The sequence below is a fragment of the Rhinolophus ferrumequinum genome, chromosome 22 (assembly GCF_004115265.2).
Source record: "Rhinolophus ferrumequinum isolate MPI-CBG mRhiFer1 chromosome 22, mRhiFer1_v1.p, whole genome shotgun sequence".
Taxonomy (NCBI): domain Eukaryota; kingdom Metazoa; phylum Chordata; class Mammalia; order Chiroptera; family Rhinolophidae; genus Rhinolophus; species Rhinolophus ferrumequinum.
Window position 1 is genome coordinate 2,193,312 of NC_046305.1, and position 25,012 is coordinate 2,218,323.

A 25,012-nucleotide genomic window follows, 5' to 3' on the forward strand; every position below is an offset into this window, starting at 1 on the left:
GCCCTGCAGGCCTCCCTGTGGCCTTTCCATACCCAGGCTTTAGGCTCTCAGAGCTGGCCTCCTTTTCTGGTTGTCTTCCGGGGCTGCCTCTTTTACATGCAAAATAAATCTTTGGTTTGCACTCCAATACCAGAGATGTGGCGACTTACAGAGGCTCTCTGTGCACACTGTGAGTTGAAAAATGGCCCTGGGGAAGGTCGGGAGACAAGAGGGGAGGGTAGCATAAGGCAGCATAGGTAAGAGGCAGGCGAGAAGGCAGTTATTTCATGTGTGCCAAGCCCTGGGCCAGGTTTCACCTCGAGGACTCCACATTCCAGCAGGCAGCTTCTAAGGTACAGATGACTGTACCTGGGGCACAGCCCTGGGTCCGACACGTTCTTCGTTGACTGGGAAACTTTGGCAAAAGAGCTTTTCCTGACCTCCACTCAGGTGCTATTCCCAAGATGCACACGAGATGGCAGCAGAGAATAGCTTTTCCTGGTGACCTGCACATGGTGTTAATTCCAAAATGCACAGGAGGTGGCAGCAGAGAGCGTGTCCCTGCCCACCCGCCTTAAAGTGAGAATCCAGGACCCTGAGACTGAGCTCACTGTGAGATAAATCCTGTTTTAGTCCCTTCTAAAACAGACCTCATCTCACCCACTGCTCCCATTTTCCAGGTGAGGCACACACAATTATTACCTCCATTTCACAGGTATTTAAAATGAATACTGATTCTAACACAGTTCTGTGTCTAGAACCGAGGCTGAAATGGGCCTACATGGGCCAGTAGAGCTTGCACACAAGAGATCCTGGACAAACAGAGTGATCCAAACAGTCCTTGCAGCATTGGGTGGAGTCCTGGTCATTCTATTGAGGAAAATCTGCACATAACCTAATGGTCCATCTTGCCCTGCACTCACCCAGGCTGGTTTTGGGGTGGGACCAGGGCAGGCAGCTGGGGATGGGAACAGGTGGGGAGGGAGCAGGTGGCCTGGCCCTTCAGGGGAGGACAAGCAGCACCAGATCCCTGTGACAACGACTCCCCCACAGCTATGCGATGCCTGAGCTCGGGCCTTTTAAAATCTCTTCTTCCTCAGCCCCGAGCACGGGTCTGCTTCTGCCCTTGCTCCCTTCCTCTGAGGTCGCAACTGACAAGAGCTTCCTGGCTGCTCAGAATGGAGTCTGGGGTGACACTTTCCTTATGGAGGGGTGCCTGAGCCTCAGACAGGCGCAGGGCTGGCTTCTGTCCCCTCCAAGTACCAGCTGTGTGACTTCAGACAGAGACATGGAAAGTCAGGCTTCTCACCTGTCAGGTGGGGATAACCGCTCCCTCTCAGGTGGCTGTGAGGTCAGTGAGGTGAGGCAGGTCAGCTCCTGCCCCACACGTGATGGGCCCTCACTCCCCCTCCCTCTCCCCTTGTCAGTCCTTTCTCTACCTCTATGGGCTGGAAGGATCAAGTGTTTAGCAAATAGTCTCCTTGTGGCAGAATGAGCTCTCCTGTTGGTGTCCACACAGCCACAATCCCCTGAGTGCTGACTCTGGCATCTGTGCCAGCTTCATCCTCAGGGCGGTGCTCACCACAGCCCCTCCCTGGTCTTCTCACCCATACTCCTCTCCAAACTCAGGGTCCCCGCTTCAGCTCAGGCCAGCAGCACCTGTTTCCTCCTTAATTTTCAGTGCATGAAAGAAACTGCAAACTTATTCTCGGAAGCATTTTTTCGCAGTGTGTTGAGATCTTGCTTCCAGGTGTATCCTGTTTGGCTCCAAAATATTTTTTATAAGAATTATCTACAGGTTTAAACATTCTTACATAGACAGAGCCAAGAATAATCGTGAGGTAATTTTTTTCTGATAAGAAAGTAAGGAAGCACCAATGAAAAACAAATCGCACAGAAATGGAATTCTGTCCAAGGAAAGCCTAAGTCAATGGAAGGAGCCCTGGAGAGCCAAAGCTTCTGGGCTTCTAGGTGTCCTGGCTCCATGTGTCACCTCATCCACTCAGGTCATTCATTCCTCATCGCGGATGCACCACCTCAAAACTCGACCCAGGCCAGTCAAGTGTTGCTAGAGGAGGACTGGACCTTCACACCATCTTCTAAACATGTGCTGAAATGAACACAACAGATCGTCTCACTTACAGACACAAAGATCTATGTAAAATCATGTCCACTGTAGTGTTCAAAAATGAAAGGCTGGAAATAACCTAAACGTCCATTGAGTTGGCGTCTGGTTGAATACATGATCATATATCCATGCGATGGAAAACCCTGCCACTTTTGCAAAGAAAGGAACATAAAGACAAATAGCATGTGTTACTATGGAATGTACTCTATGTTACGTCGCTGAGTAGAAAAGTCTGGGACCGTGTGTATCATATGCCAGACGCGTGTCACACAAATGCATGCTAGAGAATCATGAATGTAAGTCCAGGACAGGGCGAGTTACAGGCAGGGCACAGGGCTGAGGCCACAATCTGGGGGAGAGGAGAGAGATGTTGGTTGTTCTTCGTGCAGACATGACAAAAAGAACTTCTTTTAGGTAAATACAGGAAGTTTATATGGAAGAGGCATCTTAAGCACTGAAAGCATATGTCAAAAGAGTAATACACACATGCAGTTTTTTAAAATCCATCAGTACAAAAAAGTGTGCAGTTAGAAAAAAACGTGGGTCACTCCCCAGAGGCAGCTGCTGGAGTCCCTGCAGGGTTACAAGGACCCGTGTGCTCCAGGGGGTTCTTCCACTCAGAGATGGGCTTGCTTTGTACTCTCTCACTCCTGCATACTGCCCCCTGTGACAAACTGGGCAGAGGAAGAGTTTTGTCTCTATATCTGAGTGAAGCCCAGTGAGGCCCCCTTGGACAACCTGCCAGGGGCTTAGGGCTGGTTAGTCCACCTCACAGGAGGGGCTGTTTCTCCTTCTGCATCACCATTATCTTTTCTTCCTCCCTGGAAGATGGGCTTGGGCAAGGGGCGGGTCTAGAAATGTGATCATCCCAGGTTAGTGGGATGGGACACAGGTTTTCTAATGTGCACATTAGAAAAGCAGGGAAAGAGAATCTTGAGGAGAATAACAACCCATACAGGTACGTGGGCACTGACAGTTTACGGTACCTGAACTTGCTGTGCAGTCTTTTGTAAGCTACCCAAAGTCTCCCCCCACTCTGGTCCGCTTTGTAAGTTGAGAGAGATGGTTTAACAGTCCTGCTCTTACAATGGCTGTTAGAAATCATTTTCAGAACAAAATACAGTCTATGAACAAACTCCCGTATCTTCTCCAGACTGGGGACCATGGTGCAGAGACTCATGTGGCGCCCCACCCCAGCATGGTGATGCCCAGAGCAGACACTGGGACACAGGAGATGTGTGAACAGCTGCGGCACTAGGAGTACGCACAAAAGTTCTCCAGCTCCTTCTGGCTCAGGCGTATAGGACGCTGGGCTTTGGGTTGTCTCTTTCCAACCTGTGGAAGGAAAGAACTTCAGACCCTCCCACTGGACCCCCCACCCCATCCCGGTGGGCTAAGAATTATTATCCCATCTTACACATTAAGAACGTGAAGCTCAGCGTGGTGAAACAAATCACTTGGGGCCAACAACTAGTATAAACTACGGAGGGCCTTGAATCCATTCTTCTGGCTCCCACTCGATTGTGTCTGGACCACCGTGCTTCTTCGTGACCCCTGGATGGCCTTGGCCCAGTGTCCTCTACAACCCTGCACTGTCCAGCTGGCTTTGCTGTGGGTCTCCGGCTGGAGGGCCACAGACCCTAGCAGGCAGCTAGCCTCTCACTCCCCTTGTGACCAACGGCAGCGTCTTTATTGGACCCAGGGGGAAGCCTGGGCACAGTATGAGGCGAATGGGTAACGGGTGGGGTGCTCTCCCGACTTTATGGGTCTCAGTGGGGTGTGTAATTATACTGACCCATAACATTCTGTGGGGATTTTTTGAGATAATTCACATGAAGACTCTGGTCGGCTGCCTTATACATAAAAAACACTCATCAGAGGTTGAGTCCCTGCTTTCCATTCCCTAAATGGTCTGAGAGAAATCAGCCACCAGGCTCAGTGGCATCTTTGGACATTATTCATCCCAGCTGATTAAGGTCACTTGTGTCCTGGAATGGTTCCCAATTACTTACTAACTTTAGAAAGTCATTTAGATTCACTTATCCTCCCTTATCTGATCCCACCCCACCCCCCACACACACACACACACGGAAAAGAGAGATGCCCAGTGTGTGGCCCACAGCTGGAGAACTAGGCAGGGAACAGCCCTAATTTAAAACTCCTCCCCAGTAAGAGTCAGACCCCAACACACAATATGACCTTGGGTTAGACTCACTCTCCTTGGGGTTCCACTTCTTCATATCCACAGTGAAGATCTGGATTAGGAGATCCTTGGGATCCCTACAATTCTGAGACTCTATGGACGACTTTTTCCTCAGTGCACAACTTCACGGCTATGCTATTTGCACTAACCCCATTCCAAAGGGGTTCCCGAATCTTACCTCTTCATAGACAGTGCTGATAAAGGAAGAGCTGTGGTTCCTCTTCTTGGATCCAGACTGGAAATTCAGGGGGTAAAGAGTGCTTAATTTCAAGTTAAGAAATGCCCCCTCCTAAGTGACGTGAGAGGTCCCAAAAGGGACTCGGTGCTCAGAATGGCCCTGAAGTATCCACAGCCAGAAATGAGTAGAATCTCCTACCCCAGGAGTAAACAACGCTGTTTACGTTACAGAAAAGGTGTGACACACACCTGCCTGTGATACAACAGTTCTGGACCAAAGTCATAGTTCAGCCCCCCACACCCACAGGCCCCTCAGACAAACCTGATACAAACACCATGTCACGGCATCTCTTCAGCACACCCCCTCGTTCCCACACACACATCCACACCAACCCTGGGACAGTGAACACAGCAGACTGGAGGACCTGGACTCAGAAGCACTGTCAGCAGTCAGCAGAGTCCTCAGAACAGAAGACACAGCCTGTGAACATGCTGCCTGGGACCGTCAGTCGGCCACGTGCTGCCGCGTGGATTCTAAACCCAAAGGGCTCCCGATGGAATCCAAGCAGAGGGCATGACTTGTTGCAAAGCGGGATGAGTGAGAAGTCTGCAGCCCGGCCTAACCCTCTCCCCCATTTGGTAGAAACACATGAGACCCGCCTGCCTTGCTCATGCTCAGTGCTCCCACAATAGGGCAGCGTGCCCCCTCCCCACACTCCGCGTGAAGGCTATGGATCTATACTGTGACTCCAGCCCTGGGAACAGCCTTCTTCCCACCCCTTCCCCAGGGACACCTGGACACCTGACCCTGAGGTTCCAGGTGCACATAAGAGCTGTGAGCTCAGCCTGGGGCACGTTTCACGGGCACTCTGACGGGTTGCCTCATGCCAGAGGCCTCCACCATTCGCTGATGGGCCAGAACCTCTGTCTGTTTCCCTGACAGTCAGTATTGGGTCTCTGGATCCAGTCTTCTCGGCAGCTCTGGGCTACGTGCTCCTGGCCTCGAAACCTCTCCTGTAGCTTTCTCCACAGCCTCGCTGGCCTGCTAAGGACTGCGTGGTCCTCTCTGTCTCTGACTGTCCTCGCCTCCCACAGTAAATCTACAGACACCTTGAATATACTCTTTTCTTAGTCTCAACACTGTTCTTTTTCTCCAAATAGAACTGGAATGGCATTTTCTAGTTGGCCCATTAAGGTTAAATACAGTCATTTAACACAAGCTACTCAGATACACAGTGGAAAACAGTTCGCTCAGAAGTGCACATTACATACACACAAACACACAAACACACACACACACACACACACACGTCTGCACACACACCTGCTTCAGTAGCGCCCCCTGCAGGCGGAGACTCACCTTCCGGGAAGGCTGCACTAGTGAATACAATGTATTTTCAGTTTTTGGTGATGTGGAAGCAGAAGGCTAACGAAGAGAGAAATAAAATCACTTCAGAAGCATAGGTCTAGCACAACCCTCGGGACGGAGGTCATTTCTTCATCCCTCCCCCTCCACCCGACCCAGACAGAAGCCTTAAGTGTAGTGAAAAGAACCATGGACCGGTCCGGAGGTCACACAACCGGAATGCTAGTCCCTCTCTGTCATTACAGACGGCTCTACGTTTTGAGCACCGGCTCTGTGCAGGTGTTCTCCCCAACCCTTAAAACACTCCCCTACGACGGCATGATCGTAATTGGCCTCGTTCTGCAGGTGGGGCTCCAAAAGGGTGAGAAGCTCAGGTCAGGGCGTTCACGGTAGCAGCACGTTTAAAACCCGGCTCTCCAGGGTTCTCTCCTCCGCACCGCAATGCCTCCCTTTGGCAACTCGCCTTCCTTCTCTGGACCCAGCCAGGCGTCCTCAGAGGTGGTCACCACCCCCTACGCGCTCCACAGGACGAATCCCAGGCTCACGTCTCAATCTGACTGACTCTGCTTCCTTGCAGTTAATTAAATGCCTCTGGTTGGAATTCAATGTGGCTAAAGCCAGACATCAATGGCTGTACAGCTCTGTGAGGCTCTTCAACTTGACCCACCAGCCGTGAGTCACATCCCAAGGGAGTGGGAGGAGGCAGCACCCCGCCTGGGAATTCGCGAGCAGCGCAGAGGCTGGGCACCCCCACCCCGCCCCGCCCCGCCATTTCTCATTCTTTCCTCTCCCCTTCGTTGTCTCCCTTCCTTTCTGCCCTTTCGCTTTGTCCTCTTCCTCCTTTTCTTGCCCTTTCTCTGAAGACTATCACCTCCCCCCAAGGATTTTCTTTGTCTTGCAGCTAGACCACCGAGTTGAGGACTTTGCTGCCTCACGCCTTAAAAATAAATAAAAAATAAAAAAGCCGTTTTTATCAGACATGTATCTTCATTGGCCACCGGAGGGCAGTGTTTCCCTGGAAAGCGATGCCCAGTCTGGGTACCATCAGTGTCACCTCAGCTGCCAGTATTAGAGGCGCTTCTCCAGGACCCGGGTCAACTTCCACAGAATTAGAGGTGGGGTGGGGTAGGGGGCTGGAGACCCGGCCTGAAGCTACGTGGCCTTGAGCCCGTTAGGCAGCCTGGCTCTGCTTCCTCATTTGCAAAAGGAGGTTTGCATTAGACCTACTTCATGAGCCTCTTACGTAAGCTTCATTTAACGAGATGGACATCACAAGTACTTACTAAATGCTATCGCCAGGTCATAGTAAGATACAAGAGAACAACACAGATCCATTCTTTCCTGAAAACAGGTATGATACAGGGTGGAGATGGAAGGACCACGTCCCCCACACTGGAAGCAGCAGGGAGGGACACAGCACCCCAGTGCCCTGACACGCCTCCTCTCCCGCCAGCTGTCTGTGCCTCACCCGCTGCCGGACACAGAAGGCAAGAGCCGGCGTGTGACACACTCCCAGCTATGCTCAGCTCTGTCAAGAGCCTCAGGACCACACTGGTCCTTTCAACCAGCTTCATGCAGCCAAAGCCAAGCATCTCCAGGGCTCCAGGAGCCCCAGGGTCTTACTCTGCCATTCAAGGGTGTGAGTTTCGGGGTGGGGGGTGGGGCCATGAGGAAGTCTCCTGGACAGGCATGGAAGGACTGGATTCGGGGAGCCAGAGTGATACCTGGGAATGGATCCTGGAGTAGATGGTGCTCCCTTCTCCAGGCAGACTCTGCTGCTGCTCCTGCACAACAGACAGTACGGGAACATGTAATCCAAGCAGATCGCGGGTCTGTGCAGATTCAAGGGGGAGAGACCGCACAAAGATCAGAGGCTCCTGGAAGCCTGGGAGGGACGACGGGGAGACAGTGTGGAAAGAGCAACTCACATGGCGGCAGTGTTAGGAGTGAGGGACCGTCCAGGTGGGAGGGGAGTGTGACCCTAGCCAGGCGGCTCCTGTCACTTGATTTACTTGGTAACTTAGAGACTTGCCTTTGCTGACTTCTCAACTAAATTTGCCACTGACAATGGCACTGAGCTCTGAATAGGGCTAGGATCTGAGCCTCACCCCAGGGCATGGAAATTCTGAGACTTTGAATGTTTTCAAGCCCCCTCTCTGGATCCAGCCTTGATGGTCAGCTTGTCTTGGCCTGAAGCCAGCCCCCTGGGCAGCTGCGCTGCTGGGTGAAGCCCTGGACCCAAGGACCAAGGACATGCTCCCCTCTTCTCAGGAGATGGAGGGTGGAAGTGTTTCAGTGCTGGGATGGGCTCTGCTGGGGAACCAGTGGACCAGCAGGGATCATTGCACGAAGAAGAAACTAAGAGGAGCAGAGAAGCACCCGCTGTCCTTGGAGGCGGGAGAGTCATGGCATCTGGCCAAAAATAGCAGTTTGTTGTTTTTCTCTTCTGCCCAGACCTGAGGGAAGTGTCTCCAGCAAGGTCAGAGCTGGGCGCTAAGTGAGGACACTTGACATTGAGGCCTTTGGACAGAAGCAGGGGACAGTTGGCAGAGCCCGGGAGGGAGAGGGAGCACCCAGCTCAGAAGCAGGGGGACAGCCTGGATCCCCAGGAGTGTTTTTACTCTAAATAATGATTCTCCCCTGTCATCATCTTCGTTTTCCTACTCTAGGTCATCTTCTTGGGCAGTGGTGGGGGCGGATATTATTACCAAGCGTTTGGGCACCAGTGGCTGCCAGTAGATAGACTTGCACTTATGAATTTGAACCAGAGTCCAGTACTGATGGAAGAAAAGGTCTCCCATTGTTTTTCACACCCCTCTACCCACTGCTGGGGCGAGAAAACAGGCTGAGGGGCGGCACTGATTCCCAGACCTGAGGCAAGTTGCCTCTGTTCTATGAGCCCTCCAGGGACGGATGTGTGTGACCAGGACAGAAGAGTCCCACCACTGTGACTTCCCGCTTCCTGTCCTCAGGCCAACCCCTATACGCCATGTGTCCCCACCTGGCAGTTCAATGAGATACTGCCTTTCCCCGAGGCCTGTCACCACATCCTGTCCTGCTCAGGGGCAGAGCAGTGGGGGCACCCTGCAGCCCCACTGGAGTGTCCACCTCTAGTCGACACATGGGTTGGCCACTGCCTGCCAAGGCTGACTGGCAGAGAGATGGCCGGAGACGCTGGCTCTGGTTCATGACCTTCATGCTAACCCAGTTACTCTGCAGCATCTCATCCAGGCCCTGGCCTCTTCCCAAAACGGGGCGAACACAGACCGCTGAGCAGCTGCAACTGTCACGCTTTGGCTGGTCAGCCTGGCACCCTCTCCAGCCTAGGCAATGATCAAGGGACCCACAAAAGGAAATTGGATTTGCAGGGACACAGGAATCTGTGGTCAGACACAAAACAAGAAGGTTGAACTCGTCCTTGGGGCACAGGCCAGCTGGTAAGGCTGGGAAGAAAGGACAAGGTGCATGCAGAGGCAGGCGCAGCGTGCTGCCGTCCGCTCCTGGGCTCTGCTGCCCCAGCCCCGCGCAGCAGGTGCACCTGATGCCCCTGTGCCCGTTTCATCTGTCTCCCACTTCCTGTTTCCCCATGGCCAGAGCTACGGGGCTCATGGGGAAAAGATCGATGGGGAGGGCTGAGGACCACTCTGACAGGACAATTGTATGTTTCTCTCTGCCCCCATGGTCTGAATGGCCATTCTTCAACGGGCATTTTCCAGACCAGCTGAGAGAAATCCCAGCCCACAGGGCACCATACTTGATTTCTCCTGATTGGCAAGTTGTTGATTTCTTCATAAATTGTCAGCATTTCCTCTGGGCTGGGCTCTGTGAGAAGAAAGAAGCAAAGACTAGAGCTGCAGTGCCCTCCACAGGGCATCCTGTCCAGTAGTCTGCTGCCAGAAGTGCCATGTTCATCCCAGACGGCCAAGACCTTGAGAAAGTTCTAGAAAGGAAGAAGGTTACTGCTGTTCCCAGGACACCCAAAAACCTTGGGGCAGCAACCACCCCGACATGCCTCCCCCGGGGCTGTGCCCCAAACCAGCCACCTGCAGGTGGGGGCTCAGGCTGTACACAGGTAGGGGCCACCCCAGAAGGCGAGAACTGGGAGAAAAGGCCCAGCAGGCGTTTGTCCAGTGTGCACAAATCCCATTGCTGCCAGGCATGGCTGCCGGGCTGTCACCTCGGGCAGCAGCTCCTGTTAGGGTCCCTCCACTTACGTGACTGCTTCCTCTTCCGTCTGCGCACACAGAAGTAGCCGAGGGCGCCGAGGGGCAGGGTGATTATGAGAAACACGATGGGCACCAGGAAGATCAGAAAGCTGAATTCTGAGGGACAAGGAAGGCAGGTGGCCTGGTTCCCACCCGTCCTCAAGCCCACAGTGCTCTCTGCAGTCCTGACACCCTGTGACTTCAGTCAAGGCTGGCTCCCCGCTGGTGCCAGGAATGGGGGTGTCAGTGTGTGACGGGCTTGTCTCCGGTTCTGCCTCCACACACTGTGCCCTCGGGCACCTGCGTAACCTCTCTGAGTCTGCTTTCTCTTAGGAAAAGAACGTGATGTCTACCTAGGGGCTAATCACAGGACCTAACAGATGCAAAGCACCCGGCACAGCAAATGCTGCCACTTCCCATCAACACAGCACGTCACCCGCTTCACCTTCCTGCCCTCACCGCTCTCGCTCATGCGAACTTCTACAAATAACGCTAGTGGCACCAGGCAGGGTCACCATATATAATCCAATCAATACTCCTGATGCCAGCTGCCTGGGCTCCTTACAAATAGTATCTCATTTAATCTTAACAGTAACTCTGTTAGGTGTTTGTTGTCACCACTCTCATTTTACCCAAGAGAAAAACTGAGGGTCAGAGAGGTTTAGGAATCTGCCTGAGATCACACAGCTGTGCATGACGAAGCTATGGCTGACGTGACCCAAAGGACAGTGCCCCTGTCAGTCCAAATTGCCGCAGCTTGCTCCTTCCTCGTTGCCCATGAGGACTTGGTTTGTTGTCCCCTAGCTGGCTGTAAGTTCCTTAGCACAGGGACTGCAGGTTGCCTTTCCCTGGGATGCCCAGGCTTTCCCTGGGATACATAAGCCTTAATTTATCTAATAAAAAGTGGTGCCAACTTAACTGGGGGAGCTCGCAGGACAAGCACAAGTGGTAAACCAAGAACTCTTCCAGGTTCCCTGCGATCAGAATGCAATAGCACCCATGACCCCGGGTGCCACGTACAGCGAAGTCAGCTCTTGGACAACTGTGGGGCTGTGGGTGTTGTCACTCGGGAGGAGGAAGCGGGTCCCATGAGTCTCTGAGGAGCAGGAAATAGTGATTGGCAGCCAGGGTGGGGCTGTGACTCACCAAACAACTGTGCATCTCCCACTTGAAGGAAATATTCCTTGATGGGGATAAAGTTCTTCCCAGACTGAGAGAGGCCTGGCTGTACAGGAAGCGCATGCCACAGGCCAAGACCCCTTAGGGAAGGGCCAGGGCACTGGGGGGCAGCCAATGGCTCTCCTGCCCCGTCCCTCTTGCACACGCGCCTGACTGTGGGGTCCGACACCTCAGCCCCTGCTGTTGCCCAAAGTGCTGCACTTACCCTGCTGGGTACTCGCACAGGTGAGTCTGCGGGTGTAGTTCGCCCGGCTGACGGGGTTGCTGACACTGCAAGTATATGTGTGCTCGCCTTTGGCATCAATCTGCTCTTCCAGTGTGCTGAGGTCCCTCCCTGCCCGGATCAGCTCACTCCCTCTATACCAGGTGTAGCTCACGTTACTGTAGCTCACGTTCTCATAGCTCACGGTATTGCAGTTCACGTTAGCACCTCTGGTGACTGAGCAGGACAGATTCACTTGGCATGTCCCTCTGTCCACTGCTTTCAACTTCCCCCGCTGGCACAGGAGGGGCTTTCCAACATGCTCTAGAAGCAGAGACTGTGATCAGGAAAGTGCTGGAAACACAAGCTCTGCAGGGGAGGGGGCAGGGAGCTGTCCTGGGCTCTCACCAAACACAGAAACACAGAACTGGTGTCTGCAAACACCCCCAGAATTGTTGGTGACCTCCAGGACGTAGAGGCCGCTGTCCTGCTGCTGGGCTTCCTTGATGAGAAGAGTTAGGTTCTTAGTCACGAAACTGAATCTGTTGCTCAAATTACTGTGAAACCAACGTATGTTGTCCGACACAGATTCATTCTTCCACGTGAGTATCGTATTAAATTCTCGCTTTGAGGACAGCTTTACCCTCCAATCCACAGAATGTGCCCTCGTCTGCATGCTGTGGGGCTGCAGCCAGAGAGAAGTTCCTGCCAGTGCAACCAGACTCTCGGCCGGGGCTTCTAGGAGAGAGACAGCAGGCTGCAGGAGGCAAGAAGGGCGGCAGGCGGGCAGCTGGATGCCACTCCCCTGGGGACACGTCTGAGGAGCCCAGAGCCCAAGAGAACCTGAACACACACATTCTTCATCTGTCTCTGCTTCTCCCCGGGCTCTGAGGGAGCCCGCAAATCCATCAGAGCAGCGAAACTCTCCCGAGTACTTACTTTGGGACAGGCAGGGGTTAGACTATACTGTTTGACGGTTTCACCTCACAGTGACCCTCTGAGATTCTTGCCCATTTTATAGCTGAGGAAACAGATTTAGAAAGAACCTACAAGTAAATACCCAAAGCTACAGAATGACAAAGAGGAGCTTGACAGCCTGTCAGTCTGACTTCAGAGCATGAACCCTTAACTATTAAAACTACCATGTTACAAATAAACATCAGATGTGAGGCGAGCCCCCAAACCCCCATAACACGGAGGCCACCACGAGTGGCCAGCGGTGACCGCTGGAAGTTCCGAATGGTCAGGCACGGCGGGCCTCACACGGCAGGCTGCACTCAGGAAGCCCTCCTCTGTCCCTAGCGCTGGATTCAGGGTCGTCTACGCAGCACTTGGCACATATAAGTGTGCTCATTACTCATGAGTGTTTGCCAGTTTTTCAGTCACGGCAAAGTCTCCACAAGGATTGTTCCCTAGAAAACAATTAGGAAAGGACAAAGGAAAACACACTGCCCAGGTAGGAATATCGCGGCACGTCCCTCTCTAGGGACACAGATGGACACCAACGTACGTGAGGATGTGGCACACAGCTGCACGTCCCTGCTCGCCTGAAGTTGTGTCCCCCCTACCCCCTGTGCTGCTGTGGAGAAAAGTGGGTGTTCCTGTTTGGGGTGTGGCCAGTGGATGAGGAAATGCAAGTCTGGATGGTTGGGGAGGGTCGAGGAGGACTCCGCGGAGAGGAGAGAGCAGACGGGGCAGCTGTACAAACAGATCTGCTACAATGGAGGCTGGGAGCAGAGTGATGGTGACAGGGAGTTTCAGGTGTCCATATGCGTGGTACACACTCCCTGTGGCCACACCTTCATCCTGGCATTTCCTCAAGATACCAACAGCTAAAGCGCCTGTAATTACTAGTGGTTGATAGAAGGTGTTCCTTTGCTCATGACACCCCAAGAATAAAACACTTATTCATATTCATATCCCATGGCGAATTGGATCTTCCTGGGACCAAACCAAAAGCAGAGACTGCGTTCTTCTCAGGGTCTGTCCCGTGGCCTCCGTACAACATGTGACAGCAGGCCAACCCACCAAGCACTGGGCCAAAACCCTGAGTGCAAAGGTGAGTGGGACAATACCTACCGAACCTACAAAGAGGACGCACACTGCCATCACTGGTCCCTCGTCCTTCCTAAGACCCCACTGACATCAGAGCCCCGAAGACTCAGGGCCTCTTCATGCACAAGACACGGCTCCTGACACAGAGAATTTGGGATCTGGGAACAGATCATCCTTTTATTCCACGCCACACATCAATGGGCTGAGATAAATAATCATCTAGGGAATTTTAATTCTGATAACGGAAGGCCAGATTAAGACATGCTAACCAATGCCCCTACTGAGAAAAACTGGAAAAAAGTGGGCAAAACACCAAAGCATGTTGTTAAAGGGATCAGAGATAAAAACAGTGAGATATTAAGGGCTGAAGGAAGGAACTCAGAGAGGTGAGAACAGCATGGTTTTACTGCCGGAGGCATCTTCTGATTCCGGAAAAGGCACCTGAAGGGTTGACAAGCTTAGCAGAGCTTATAATAAACTCAAGGAACTAAGAGAACGTGGAGTCCAGGGACCTCCTGGTATCATAGGCAGTGGATGTATCTAAAATCCATCAGCCTTAGGGTTGGGACGATAAACGGTACACAAAGAGTAAGAGTGAACAAGACACAGACCAGCTCTCACAGAAACTACAGCCCACATCTGAATCATCTCCACCCTGCATTGAATTAAAGCGATCTAGAATCTCTAGTATTTCTAACCTGGCTGCTTACTAGAGGCAAATATAAATTATCCCTGGAGGAAAATGGCATTGACGAAAGCATTAAAGTATTTCTAAAATTTTTCATACACAATGTTCAAAAAGAAACAAAAAATAAATTGGCATAACAAGAGGAAAAATGTCCAAAAACCTAAAGAAACAAAAAAGCCAAAGTAACAGACCCAAGGGGCATCTAATACTAGATAACAGAGGTAGTAATTCATACACTTCAAAGTGCTCACGTTTAACATGCTCACGGAAATAAAACATAAGTTTGAGAATTCTAGCAGAGAACTAGTATGATAGAATGCAAACATGGCCACTCCCCTTGTGATGGTACTTTGAGCTCCTCCCGTCATCCAGACATGGGGACACTGCCCACCTCTTGTCACGGGCCTCGCCTTCTTGATAAAAGCACGTTGTGCCACTTCTAAGCTGAGGTCTGCAGAGGCATTGCACATTTTTGCTTGTCTCTTGGAATCTTATGTAGCTGATTTGTAAGCAAGCCCAAGACTGCTGGAGTATAAAAGACACAGACAAGAAAGACAACAGAGGGAAAACTAAGTGGTTTTCCAATAGTTTTTAACTGAGGAGAATGAACTACGAGTAGAAACCCAGCAAGAAAGGAACAGTTGAAGAGAGATCAGAGATGTCCTCATGGGCTGAACAGGTCCTGGACGACCCACTGCTTCCCACAGTGATGTCCAGAGCATGGGGGGAAGGTCTGGCCAAGGAGAGGAGGACGGCTCGGAGCAGACCAGACGGCGTGTGTCGTCTGTGGGTCAGGAGAGGGGGCTGATCCTCGTGGTGTCTCCATTTCCTTGGAGAAGCAGGGGGGAGCTGGTGGAGGCCGTGATGGTAGAACAGGACCTTGCAGAGATGGTGAAAGTTTGAAGTCACCTGTGAGGAATGGGAGGAGCTGTGGGCCAGAGACCAGGATTCCCAGGACACAGAGGACCCCACTGAGAGCAGAGGCTCTGAGCCTGTCATTGCTCTTTGTGGCTGAATTTTCTTCTGCGGCCAATAGTCAGTCCAACGTGGGGAGGGGGAAGGTGGCCGGGTGAGGCAGGAAGTGGGGGTGGCGCTGAGGGATGGAACTGTGTGCTGGGCACTGTGACTGCCACAAGAAGACCTCAGCCCTGTCCCCCAGGGGTGTGTGTGACAAATGGAGAGACAAGAAGTGCAAGCACGGAAACTTCAACACCAGTTCTCATGCTGGTGATGAAGGAGCCCAACGGCAGCGCTGGATGGTTCAGAGGAGAGAGGCCACAGCAGATGGCAGTCGTCAGGGGGCCCCCGGGACAGGACGCTGCTAGGCAGCCTCAGGGCCCCTCTTCCGGTGGTTAAGAACAATGGGGTGAACCGCGAACTGCAGCGGCAGGCCCAGGACAGGTGAGTGAAGGGCTTGTGCAGGAGGGCGAGGGCAGCCTGCACTGAGGGAGTCAAGGACACAACCTGGCCGTCACTGAGTCCCTCTCGCCCTGAGCCCAGCTGCAGCCTCCAAAGCCACCGTCAGTTCAACGTTCTCAGAACTGGTCCTGATGGTCAGAGGAGAGGAGAGGCCTGGGAACCAGGAAGACCGGCAGCAGGGAGTCGCAGAGCAGTGTGAGTCCTCCGGCCTTGAAGGATGTTGAGGTTTTCTCAGCTCAGCTTAGGCCACCAGGCTTGACGTGAGGCTGACAGAAGGGGCTCCTGCTGGGTCCTGAGAGCACACAGCCCAGTAGCGTCCAACAGTGCTGGGGCAGGCGGGCCCCAGCCCAGGCGAAACCCTAAAGAGTGACCTCCAGAGCCCACGCCCGACCCTGGAGGCTGCATACTGACATACCAACTCTTCTCAGGCAACGCAGCCCCTCCCCTCTGGCAAACCTACCCACCCACGTCTCCATCCTTGTGTGTCAACTGGACCACGTCATTTAGATGTGACACTAGTCTTCTCCAAGATAACAAGTGCTTTTGCCTTTCACGGCTCCATTCAGACCCTGTGTGTTCCCTGCTTCTGTGCAGGCTGCCCCCCTCGCTTACACGGTCCTTGTCCCTTCTCCTCCACTCTTGTTTATCCTTCAAGGACACTTCCCCAGTGCCCCATCTAGAAGGAATCTTGGTCTCTTCGTTCCCTGTGAGCGACTCAGCATTTCCTGTCTTCCCTTATAGTTGTGATTTTACATGATTAGTTCCCTCTGAAAGAGCCTTATGAACAGAATCAACATCTTCTTTCTCATCTTTGTTCCCCCACAAATTCTTGCATAGTTCTTGTAACATAAAGGCTTGATGATGTTCAGTGAACTATCTAATTGAATCCCAGAGTGCATCTCGGTAACTCCCGGAAACGACTCTGATGGAGGACTTCCTCATGGAGGCCGCCGACACGCGGTCCCCTGGGCACCGGCCTTTGCCTCACAGGGTTACGCCCCTGCAGGCCCCCAGGATGAAAGGCTCACATGGCGTTATCACAGAAAACCTGCAAGTGGCCCAAAGTGTCCTCTGCAGTAGAATGGGTGAATAAACTATCCAATAGTCGCACTATGAAATATTACACAGCTGTGAAAATGATCAGCCAAATAACAATACAGACAGCAACACAGATAACAACATGATAACATCCCATCAGATGTTGAGAGGAAAGGAGACAAACACAACAGCACCGTACGATTCCACTTAAACACGGCAAAACCAACCTATGATGTCAGAGGTCAGAGAAGTGACTGTGCTTATGGCAGCGGGGCGGGGGGAGGGAACAAAGGGGAGAAAGCCTGTGTGCGTACGGAGCTGCCCTCATCTAGCAGCCACTCAGAGATGCCCACGACAGTCACATGCACTTCTCTGTTCGTGTCACACCTCAATAATAAAGGTTTGTTTAAGACAATGGCCTGGTCACCCCAGCACTCTGGTTCCCCAGAAGCAGGCTCCTGCAGGGTGGCCCTGAGTCGAATCCCAGGCTCTCTCATGCCCAGCTGCTTCATCACTGACAGGTTGTGATGGGAAGAGATGAGCCCGACCACGCTGTCTTCTCAGAACTTGCCTGAGTCCCAGCACGAGCAGCGGCCATCAGACCTCTGGGAAGTGAGTGCAACTCGGCCACCCTCAGGGCAGGACCCCCATGCTGCCCGCGCCACCTCTGTGCCCACAGCCCCTGGGCGTTCACAGCCTCCAATGTGTCCCTTGTGGTTTCCTCAGAATGTGCAGCCAAGGCCTGACCTTTGGTCCAAGATGAACGTTAGGGTTCAGGCCCTCTCCTGTGGGCCGTGACGTGAAGGTCCCTGGTCTCCAACTCATCTGACCCCCAAATCATCCCAATCTGCCTGAGACACTTGAAAATAACTCATTCTTTCACTCAACTGACATGATCCGAGCACTGATGGGCTCAGTGTACATGAGTCACAACTGGGATTACACAGAAATCCCGCGACGACGTCGGCTCTGGAACGGGAGCCATGGACCTACCCCGAGTCCTCAGTGCCCACCCAGCACCTGGCACGAAGCTGCCCACACACACATGGGGACAGGGACAGAAAGGGAGGTGATATTGTGAGAACAGTAAGCATGTTTTACAGTACGATGTAAGAATGATAACACACGCTCCTTTATGTTAAAAATGTTGGAGGCTCCCTGAGAGCCTGGGTGTGACAATGAGGAGCCCTCAGAGAACCACACATTGAACGTCCGCGGCTTATCCCTTTCTACTCAGCTTATTAGTCAGTGAAGGGTCACTGCATAGTCTGTCTCTTGCCTTTGATCACACAATTAAGTGACATAAATATATGTCCTGCCTCCAAAGAACCGAATAACATGAGCACTCACCTGGGGACTTGTTAGACCTCCACATTTTTCTAAGCACTTTCTACAGCACATCCGCCCTAACCCTGCACATCCCTGTGCAGCAGGCACCACGCTGAGCTCATTTTCCCCTGAAAAGCTGGAAGACAGGGTTAGCTGAAGGGCTCAAGACTGGGAGGTAGCACGTGCTCACACGTCGGGAACAGCTTTTCCCCAGAGCATGTCCAGCCCATAGATAAGCTCACTTTATTCCCTGGGTTACTTAAAGTTTTCTTTCATTCTGACATATGAACTGAGGGTCTGTTTGTGCCAGAGACTGTTCGAAATGCTGAAGACACAGCAGTGAGCAAAAGAGACAGAAGCCCCAAGGGACTCACATTCTGGTGACACAGTGGAGCCTGGAGACAGAAAATAAGCAAGTCAACAGGGTGGAATGCGACCTGCAGAGGGCCTGGGACCTGCAGGACAGCTGGAGAGGGCTGGGGGGGGCAGAGGGGGCAGAGGGGGCAGGGGGGGCAAAGGGGGCAGGGGGGCGGGGGGGGGCAAAGAGGAAGGGGGGGTGGGGGGGCAAAGAGGACGGGGGGGGGGGGCAGGGGTCGGGGGGGCAGGGCGAGAAGCTGGTGTTTGCGCTGAACTCAGAGGGGTAGAGGGAGCAAGCCACGTGGAAAGGGACGATGCTGAGGGCGTAGGACCGGGGACAGTGAGCCCATAGGCCGGTGTGGCTGAAACGCAGTAAGAGCAGAAGGACGAGACCAGGAGGCCGCAGACCTCTGTAAAATGTAGGGCTTTCACTGTGGGGTGAGGAGCCCTTGGAAGATTTCTGCAAAGCTGGACAGCGACGTGAGCCTCTCAGTATCTCACATATTAAATTCTTCAATAAACCAAGTTTTTAAGAAAAAGTTTCACCCTCAGCACATCTCCTGATGGGACTGACAATGAACAGCATCACTTTTGCAGTATTCCTGCCCAAAATACAGTACCTGAATCACTTACAGAAACGTCTGGCAGACCCAGAATGAGGAGCCGTCCCCAGAGCTCCAAAACCGTCAGCGACAAAACGCGGGGAAAGCTTGGCCATCCCAGAGGCGTAAAACACAAAACAACTGAATCTAATACACGAGCCTGACTAGATTCTGGATGGGAAAAAAGTAAAGCCATAAAGCACGTTACTGCGAAAACCAACAACATTTGAACATGCACTGTGAGTTCGCTCACGTCGAGGTTCCCACCTCTGATCACTCTGCTGACGTGGTAGGAAACGCAAACGTCCTTGCTTACAGGTTGTGCGCCAAAATACGTGGGAGCAAAGGGGCTTTACTCTCAAGTGGTCCAACAAAAATCATCATACGTTATACACATACACATATATACGGAAAGAACAAGAAAGAAAGCAGATGTGATAAAAAGTTAACAACTGCGAACCTAGGTGAAGGAAATACAAAATTTTTTTGCACTATCCTTGCAATTGTTCTGCAACTCTGAAATTATTTGAAATTAAAATGTTTAAAAATTCAAACAAATAAACAGAGCGCTTTCAGTCACCTTTGACCAGGCCGGCCCCACAGACAGAGGACTTGGCAGGGAAAGAAACAAGGCCCCTCAGATCAAGTCCATGCGTCCGCTGCCCCAGGAAGCCCTCCCAGCCCCCTGCACAATAGCCAACGACAGGGCTGGAGCCTGGACTCGGGGTGCAGGGACCACCATCCTGTCACACAGGCTCATGATCTCAGCCTCAACCCTCTGGCACTCTTAGCCCCAAAGCCAGGCCCCAGATCCTGTCAGTCCTACCTCAGCTTCCTAACAGACCCTGGACAAACACCCCCTGTGCCTCAGTTCCCTCCTTTTGCACCCCAGTGGGCCCACCTCTCACACCACGCCACCCAAGATGCCCCTCCAAGAATCACTGACCTAAAATGCAGGCTCAAAGTCTCAAAGTGGGTGGAAGAGGAAAAGTGCCCTGGGCTGAGAGCCCCACCCAGCAAACAGCAGGCCTGGTATCCCGCTGGCAGTTTGTGGTTTGCTAACGTTGCCCTAATGTTAGGACAATATTAGGACAAGGGGCATCCTAATATTATCCGTTTCTCTCCCAATCTCTGCCCCCGACCTCAGCCTCACATTTCCCCAATAATTCTCAGGCTCCTGTAGCTTTGTGAAGCCACAGGAGCTAGAGGACAAACGACCTGTACAGGAAAGCCTGAGTCCTGCTCAGCTTCCCTGCCTCAGGGAGCAGCACGACTTCCTAGGGAAACCCAAGCCCGGGGCCAGTCCTCATCTCTTCTGGCAACCCCACAGAATTCGTGTTCCTTTGCTCCTTCTTACAGCCGGCAGGAAGGACATGCTCCGCACGCAGAAGGGAACCCGAAGTCAGTGGAAAGCAACCTCCTTGCCTGGGGCTGCCTGGACTGCTGACTGCCACAGCCAGCGAGCTTCTCAGTGATTTCCCAAAGTCCACTGCCAGCCTGTCCAGACCTGTTAGGGCTGCTCGAGTCACAGATCCAGTCAGAGGCTCTGGGTGCTGACCTCCCCATGGGCCGCGGCCCCACCGCCGGCCAGGCCGGGCCCCTTACCTTGACCCTGATGCCCCTTAAGGAGCAGGAGGAGCGTGAGGCTGAGAGCTTGGCCCAACATCCCACAGGACACAGGGTCAGCCTGGCTGTACGGCTCCCAGCAGACGCTGTGTGCAGCCACCAGGCACAGGGGACGAGGGGGAGAACTGCCTCGCTGCCTGTCTGGCCACAATTTCCTCAACTCGGCTGTTCTCACTCACAGCCGACAAGGCTGCAGAGACAGCCCCATGCCTGGACCCGGTCGGACAGTTCTCACAACGGAACTTGCTAGGTTGGCCTCAAGTGGGCGGGTACTGGGGGTTCAGTGACTCACAAACCAGCTTCAAAATCTTGCCTCTCACTCTACCCCCACCCAGTGGCTTTGTCCGCAGAGCAGAAACCCATGAAATTTTCCAATTCTCTTCATCCCACTGGCAGTATGGAGAAACCTACATGGGGACCAGCCATTATCCTGGACTCTCATTCCAACAGACATTGTGAAGGGAGAGGGGGAATGGTTGGGGACAGTGTGGGCTGACAAGCGGGACCTCAGCTGAGTGGGTGCAATACTAGAGGAGTAGGGGGCACTAGAAAACCCTGACAGGCCCAGGGGTTCTCTGCAAGTTGATCCCTAATTTGAAGCACATGCAAATTCAAATGTTCTGGAAGAATTTGCTTTTGCTCATTTCCCTATCTGTGCTGAATTCCCTCCCTTCCTCTTTCTGCTTTCCCCTAGGTCTCCCCTCCCTCACCACATGGGATGGAGGCGCACATCTGCCGTGCTCTCCCATCCACAGTTCAATTGGACACTCCAGAGGCCAGGCAGCCCAGGGAGGGTCAGGGGTTCATTCTAACGTCCCCCCAGGACGTACTGGTTTGGAGGCCACAGCCCAGGGTCCCAAGCCCTTTTCTTTCTTCTTCTTTCCCTTTAGTAGCAAATACTTGCAGTTCCCTTCAGGACAACCCTTCCTTTTTCCATCCTGTGATCCACTCGCACTCACCTTGTCTGGAACTGGGCTGAGAGGCCAGACTGAATCCTGGCAGCCAAGAGAGGGAGAAGAACACAGCACTGGATTTGGAGCAAAGATGAAGACTTGGCTTAGGGAAGCTTTCCACTAGCTCCTTTGCATACACACAATTATGTTCCCGAGACCTTGGTGGACACAGAATAGTGACTGGGCTCGAGAATTCAGGCTCTGGAGCCTTGTCTATCAGGGGTTAGCATTACGGTTCCACTACTCAGATTTGTGACCTTGGTAAGGCACCTAACCTTCTTGTGCCTCAATTCCTCATCTGAAAATGGGGATAACAATACGACCTTCCTCTTAGGTGTGAGGACAACATGAGTTAGTGCGTTTAAATCATTCTAAAGCATGTCCTCCAGCTCAACACTATGCAAAGCTCTGTGCAAACTCAGCCCAGGCTGCCCCCGCCAACCACTGCCCCTCCCCGCGGAACAACTCCCACATTGTCGGCTCCTCAGTGGCACCTGCACTTGTGGCTCCGTGAGGGGACACAAAAGGCTGCTTTCCACCTGAATCTCTTATCTCAAGCACTGAAGAGTGTCATGTTGATCATACCTTTATCTGTGACAGTTTCACGCAAAATAACCCCACCATTTCTCTGCTTGAACATCTTTAAGGATTTCAACCTGTGTTTCATGGGGTACTCCTCTCAAGAAAAAAAAAAAAGACATCGAATATGTCCAGAATACACCCAGAACGGGCAACTTTGGCATATTATTTTGAGCTGAAGGCAACTGAGAAGTGGTACAAGAAAAGCTCTCTCTCTCTCTGGAAGTGAGAGAGGTTGGAGGGAAGGGTCAAACGAAGGGATTAAGAAATACAACTTGGTAGTTACGAAAGAAACCGTCGCAGGGATGTCAAGAACAGCATAGAGAATACAGTCAATACTGTTGTAATACCCATGTGTGGTGTCAGGGGGGCACGAGACTAACCAGGGGGGCCACTTCGTAAGTCACATAAATGTCTAACCACGAAGCTGTACACCTGACACTAACGTAAAACAACAGAGTGTCAGCTGTAACTGAAACCTAATGAGTATTCATAATCATCACAATAATAAATCCTTCTGTCCTCCCCTATTGGCCTAAAGGCAGAACATAAATTTGTAAAGGTGTCCCCTCTTATCCACCAGCAAGGACAGAAGCTAATCACCAAAGACAACTCTCTAGACCCTTGGCACAGAGACAGCACCAGAAGAATCTACATAACAAACCTGTGTGGTCCCTGTCTTCCATTCGTTTCCACAATCTGCCACCAGAGAAACCTGAAGTCCTTTTTCTTTGTGTTGTCACTTCTCTAAAATTCTACTATTGTTAGAGTGTTATGTAAACGTAGTTCTAAACATTGCTTTCAGTTACTCATCTCACAGTGCTTCCCTGTGTAAGCATGATGCACGTTACTAAACGTGTTTGTCTCTTGTTAACCTGTCATTTGTCAGTCTAATTTATAGGCCCCACTGGAAAACCTAGAACAGGAAGGGGGGGAAAAATTTTTTTTCTTCCCCTACAACATATACATTGGCTCCAGGTATTGTGTGTGCAAACTTGGGGACGGAAATTTTTTATTCTACCCTTATAGGTTCTTTTGCTGACCTAATCATTGTCATAAGACAGATAAACGGGGGGAAAAAACAAATTTTAATTTCGTATGTACAGGAACTTATATGAGAGTACACAAAGCACCAAAGCAGGCAGCATTTATACCTTCTAGACAAGGAACCAATACATTTGTGAAGAATTGACAAGACAAACAAGTTTGGGCTTGGAGCAGCACATTACTGAAGTAACAAGGTCTGTTTATACAGCCTTCTTAGCCCTGCGTTCCGAGTCTCTCCCCACCTCCTGGTGCAGGGAGGGTAGGGCTTTTGACAGGGGAGACTGAGTTCCTGCTTTCAGGGGACAAAGGAGGGTCAGTGTGTCCTCCTTGAACTGGCTGTCTCTGTAACTAAAGTAACTTTAACCCACATAATAAACATACCAAAGGGGCACATTTGGGGCAGCCTGCCACGAACCCCCATCACAACAGAGTAAGAGGTCATGAGTCCGTTAAGAGTGCTGCCAAAAAACTGGAGAGAAGGGGTGAGAAAGGCTTGCAGCCATGGGGGCTCTCCTTGCTACTCAACCCCTACACTGCCCTTGCCAGGCCCCTTTCCAGGGAAAGGGACCTCTTCTCAATGTTTAGCCTTATTTTGCACAGGCTGAGGTCTCCCTGCGGAAAGTTTCAATGGGGTCTTAGCGGCCACCTCAACACCTTAAACCATAAACTGGGCTCAGAGGTTAGGAATAGCGCTGCCCCCTGTAAAGGACTCAGCTCACCAGAGACAAATAAATGAGGCCACTTTGTTCTCCTCTGGACCTGCATACACACCAAGAACAAAGTATTTGTGGTGCCACCGTTTAAAAATTCTGGGCCTGGGACCCTCTGTCCCTCGGCTCCCTTTTGCTTTTCATTTCACTTCGATACAAATGACAAGAGGTGATAATGCTGGTGACAGACAACATAGCAGCTGTCACTCAGCTTGACTGATGTTGATTTTGGAACCTGATACTTATTCATTCACCACGTATGGACAGCACTACGCGCCTGACCCTGGGCACGCTCGGTGAACACAGCCCCCACCCTCAAAGAAGTTGGTGATACCAACTACTTACTGAAATAATGACTGAACACCACCATTTCATTATTTCCGCATAGTTTAACAATCAACTAGAAACAGAAAGTGGATTTAAGTGCTGTTATAAAACGACTCGGAGGGGATGGGTCTCCCCACACCACACCCTCCCGCTCCTTCACTTGTCACATCCTGGTTTTCATCCTCTCCTTTCTCTTACAAGTTTCTGTATGACATGGTTTTTAATTCCCTTTACCGTCCACATCACTTTCTATGAGCATATTTCAGTTTGTCTGTACCTGTCTTCAGTGTGGAACCTAGAACAGAACTTCATTACTTCAGGATCTAGTGCCGTCGGCAACGACGGGATTTATCATTCCTGTCTACTGAGATCTTTTTTAAAATCATTCTGCAAGCTGCTGAGGTTGCCCTTCCGTCTCTAACTGCTTGCCATCGGTAAATATGACGCACATACCTTTTCATCTGAGTCACCAGCAAAAATGCATGCAGTTCATCCTTCACTCCAGAAGGTGGCACTCACAGGCCCATTTTGTCAAGAGCTCACTTGTCTCTGTCCAGTAGATCCTGCTGGGATGGCAGACTCACGTGATACGGTCACAGCTCAGAGGAAACCCGCAGTCACATCAAAACTTTAATTGTCCTCTCTCCCAAGACCCACATTCCCACCTGTACAGAGGAAGTTACCTTGCGTTGGCTCCTCCTCCTGCTTTTTCCTTTCAGGGTCACTGAGAGCAGGAATTGGGCTCCCAGCTCCAACCTCCCCCTGCTACCGCCCACACCCACCCCCACCCCCGCACCTCCCCCGTCCCAACCCCAGAGGTCCCACTCGCCTAGTACTGGTTAT

General features: G+C 52.0%; 1 protein-coding gene across 5 annotated transcripts; it reads right to left on the reverse strand.

Moving 5' to 3' along the window:
* Window positions 1-3,016: 3,016 nt before the first annotated feature.
* On the reverse strand, window positions 3,017-20,792 carry CD244 (CD244 molecule). Of its 5 annotated transcripts, XR_004421652.1 has the most exons (10): window positions 20,533-20,792; window positions 11,848-12,177; window positions 11,443-11,763; window positions 10,068-10,175; window positions 9,608-9,675; window positions 7,578-7,685; window positions 5,848-5,913; window positions 4,810-4,948; window positions 4,489-4,545; window positions 3,362-3,442 (listed from the first exon to the last, which is right to left on the reverse strand). XR_004421652.1 is itself a non-coding variant. In XM_033093255.1 (9 exons), the coding sequence occupies exons 1-9, from the start codon at window positions 20,591-20,593 to the stop codon at window positions 3,362-3,364; spliced, it is 1,152 nt and encodes a 383-aa protein (XP_032949146.1). In that variant the 5' UTR covers window positions 20,594-20,792; the 3' UTR covers window positions 3,017-3,361. The 5 variants fall into 5 exon arrangements, 4 of the variants coding, with proteins under 4 accessions (XP_032949146.1, XP_032949145.1, XP_032949144.1 ...); XM_033093255.1 differs by lacking the exon at window positions 4,810-4,948 and having other exon boundaries at window positions 3,017-3,442; window positions 7,578-7,637; XM_033093254.1 differs by lacking the exon at window positions 4,810-4,948 and having other exon boundaries at window positions 3,017-3,442; window positions 5,812-5,913; window positions 7,578-7,637.
* Window positions 20,793-25,012: the final 4,220 nt, after the last annotated feature.

What these genes read in the sequence shown, in the direction of transcription:
- CD244 (XM_033093252.1), bottom strand. Translation starts at nt 20,593, where the DNA reads ATGTTGGGCCAAGCTCTCAGCCTCACGCTCCTCCTGCTCCTTAAGGGG. An exon ending in TAAGGGGCATCAGGGTCAAG is followed by an intron (nt 12,178 to 20,532) that starts GTAAGGGGCCCG and finishes TCTCTCTCCTAG; the next exon opens with AAGCCCCGGCCGAGAGTCTG. An exon ending in TGCCAATCAGGAGAAATCAA is followed by an intron (nt 7,686 to 9,607) that starts GTATGGTGCCCT and finishes GAATCTGCACAG; the next exon opens with ACCCGCGATCTGCTTGGATT.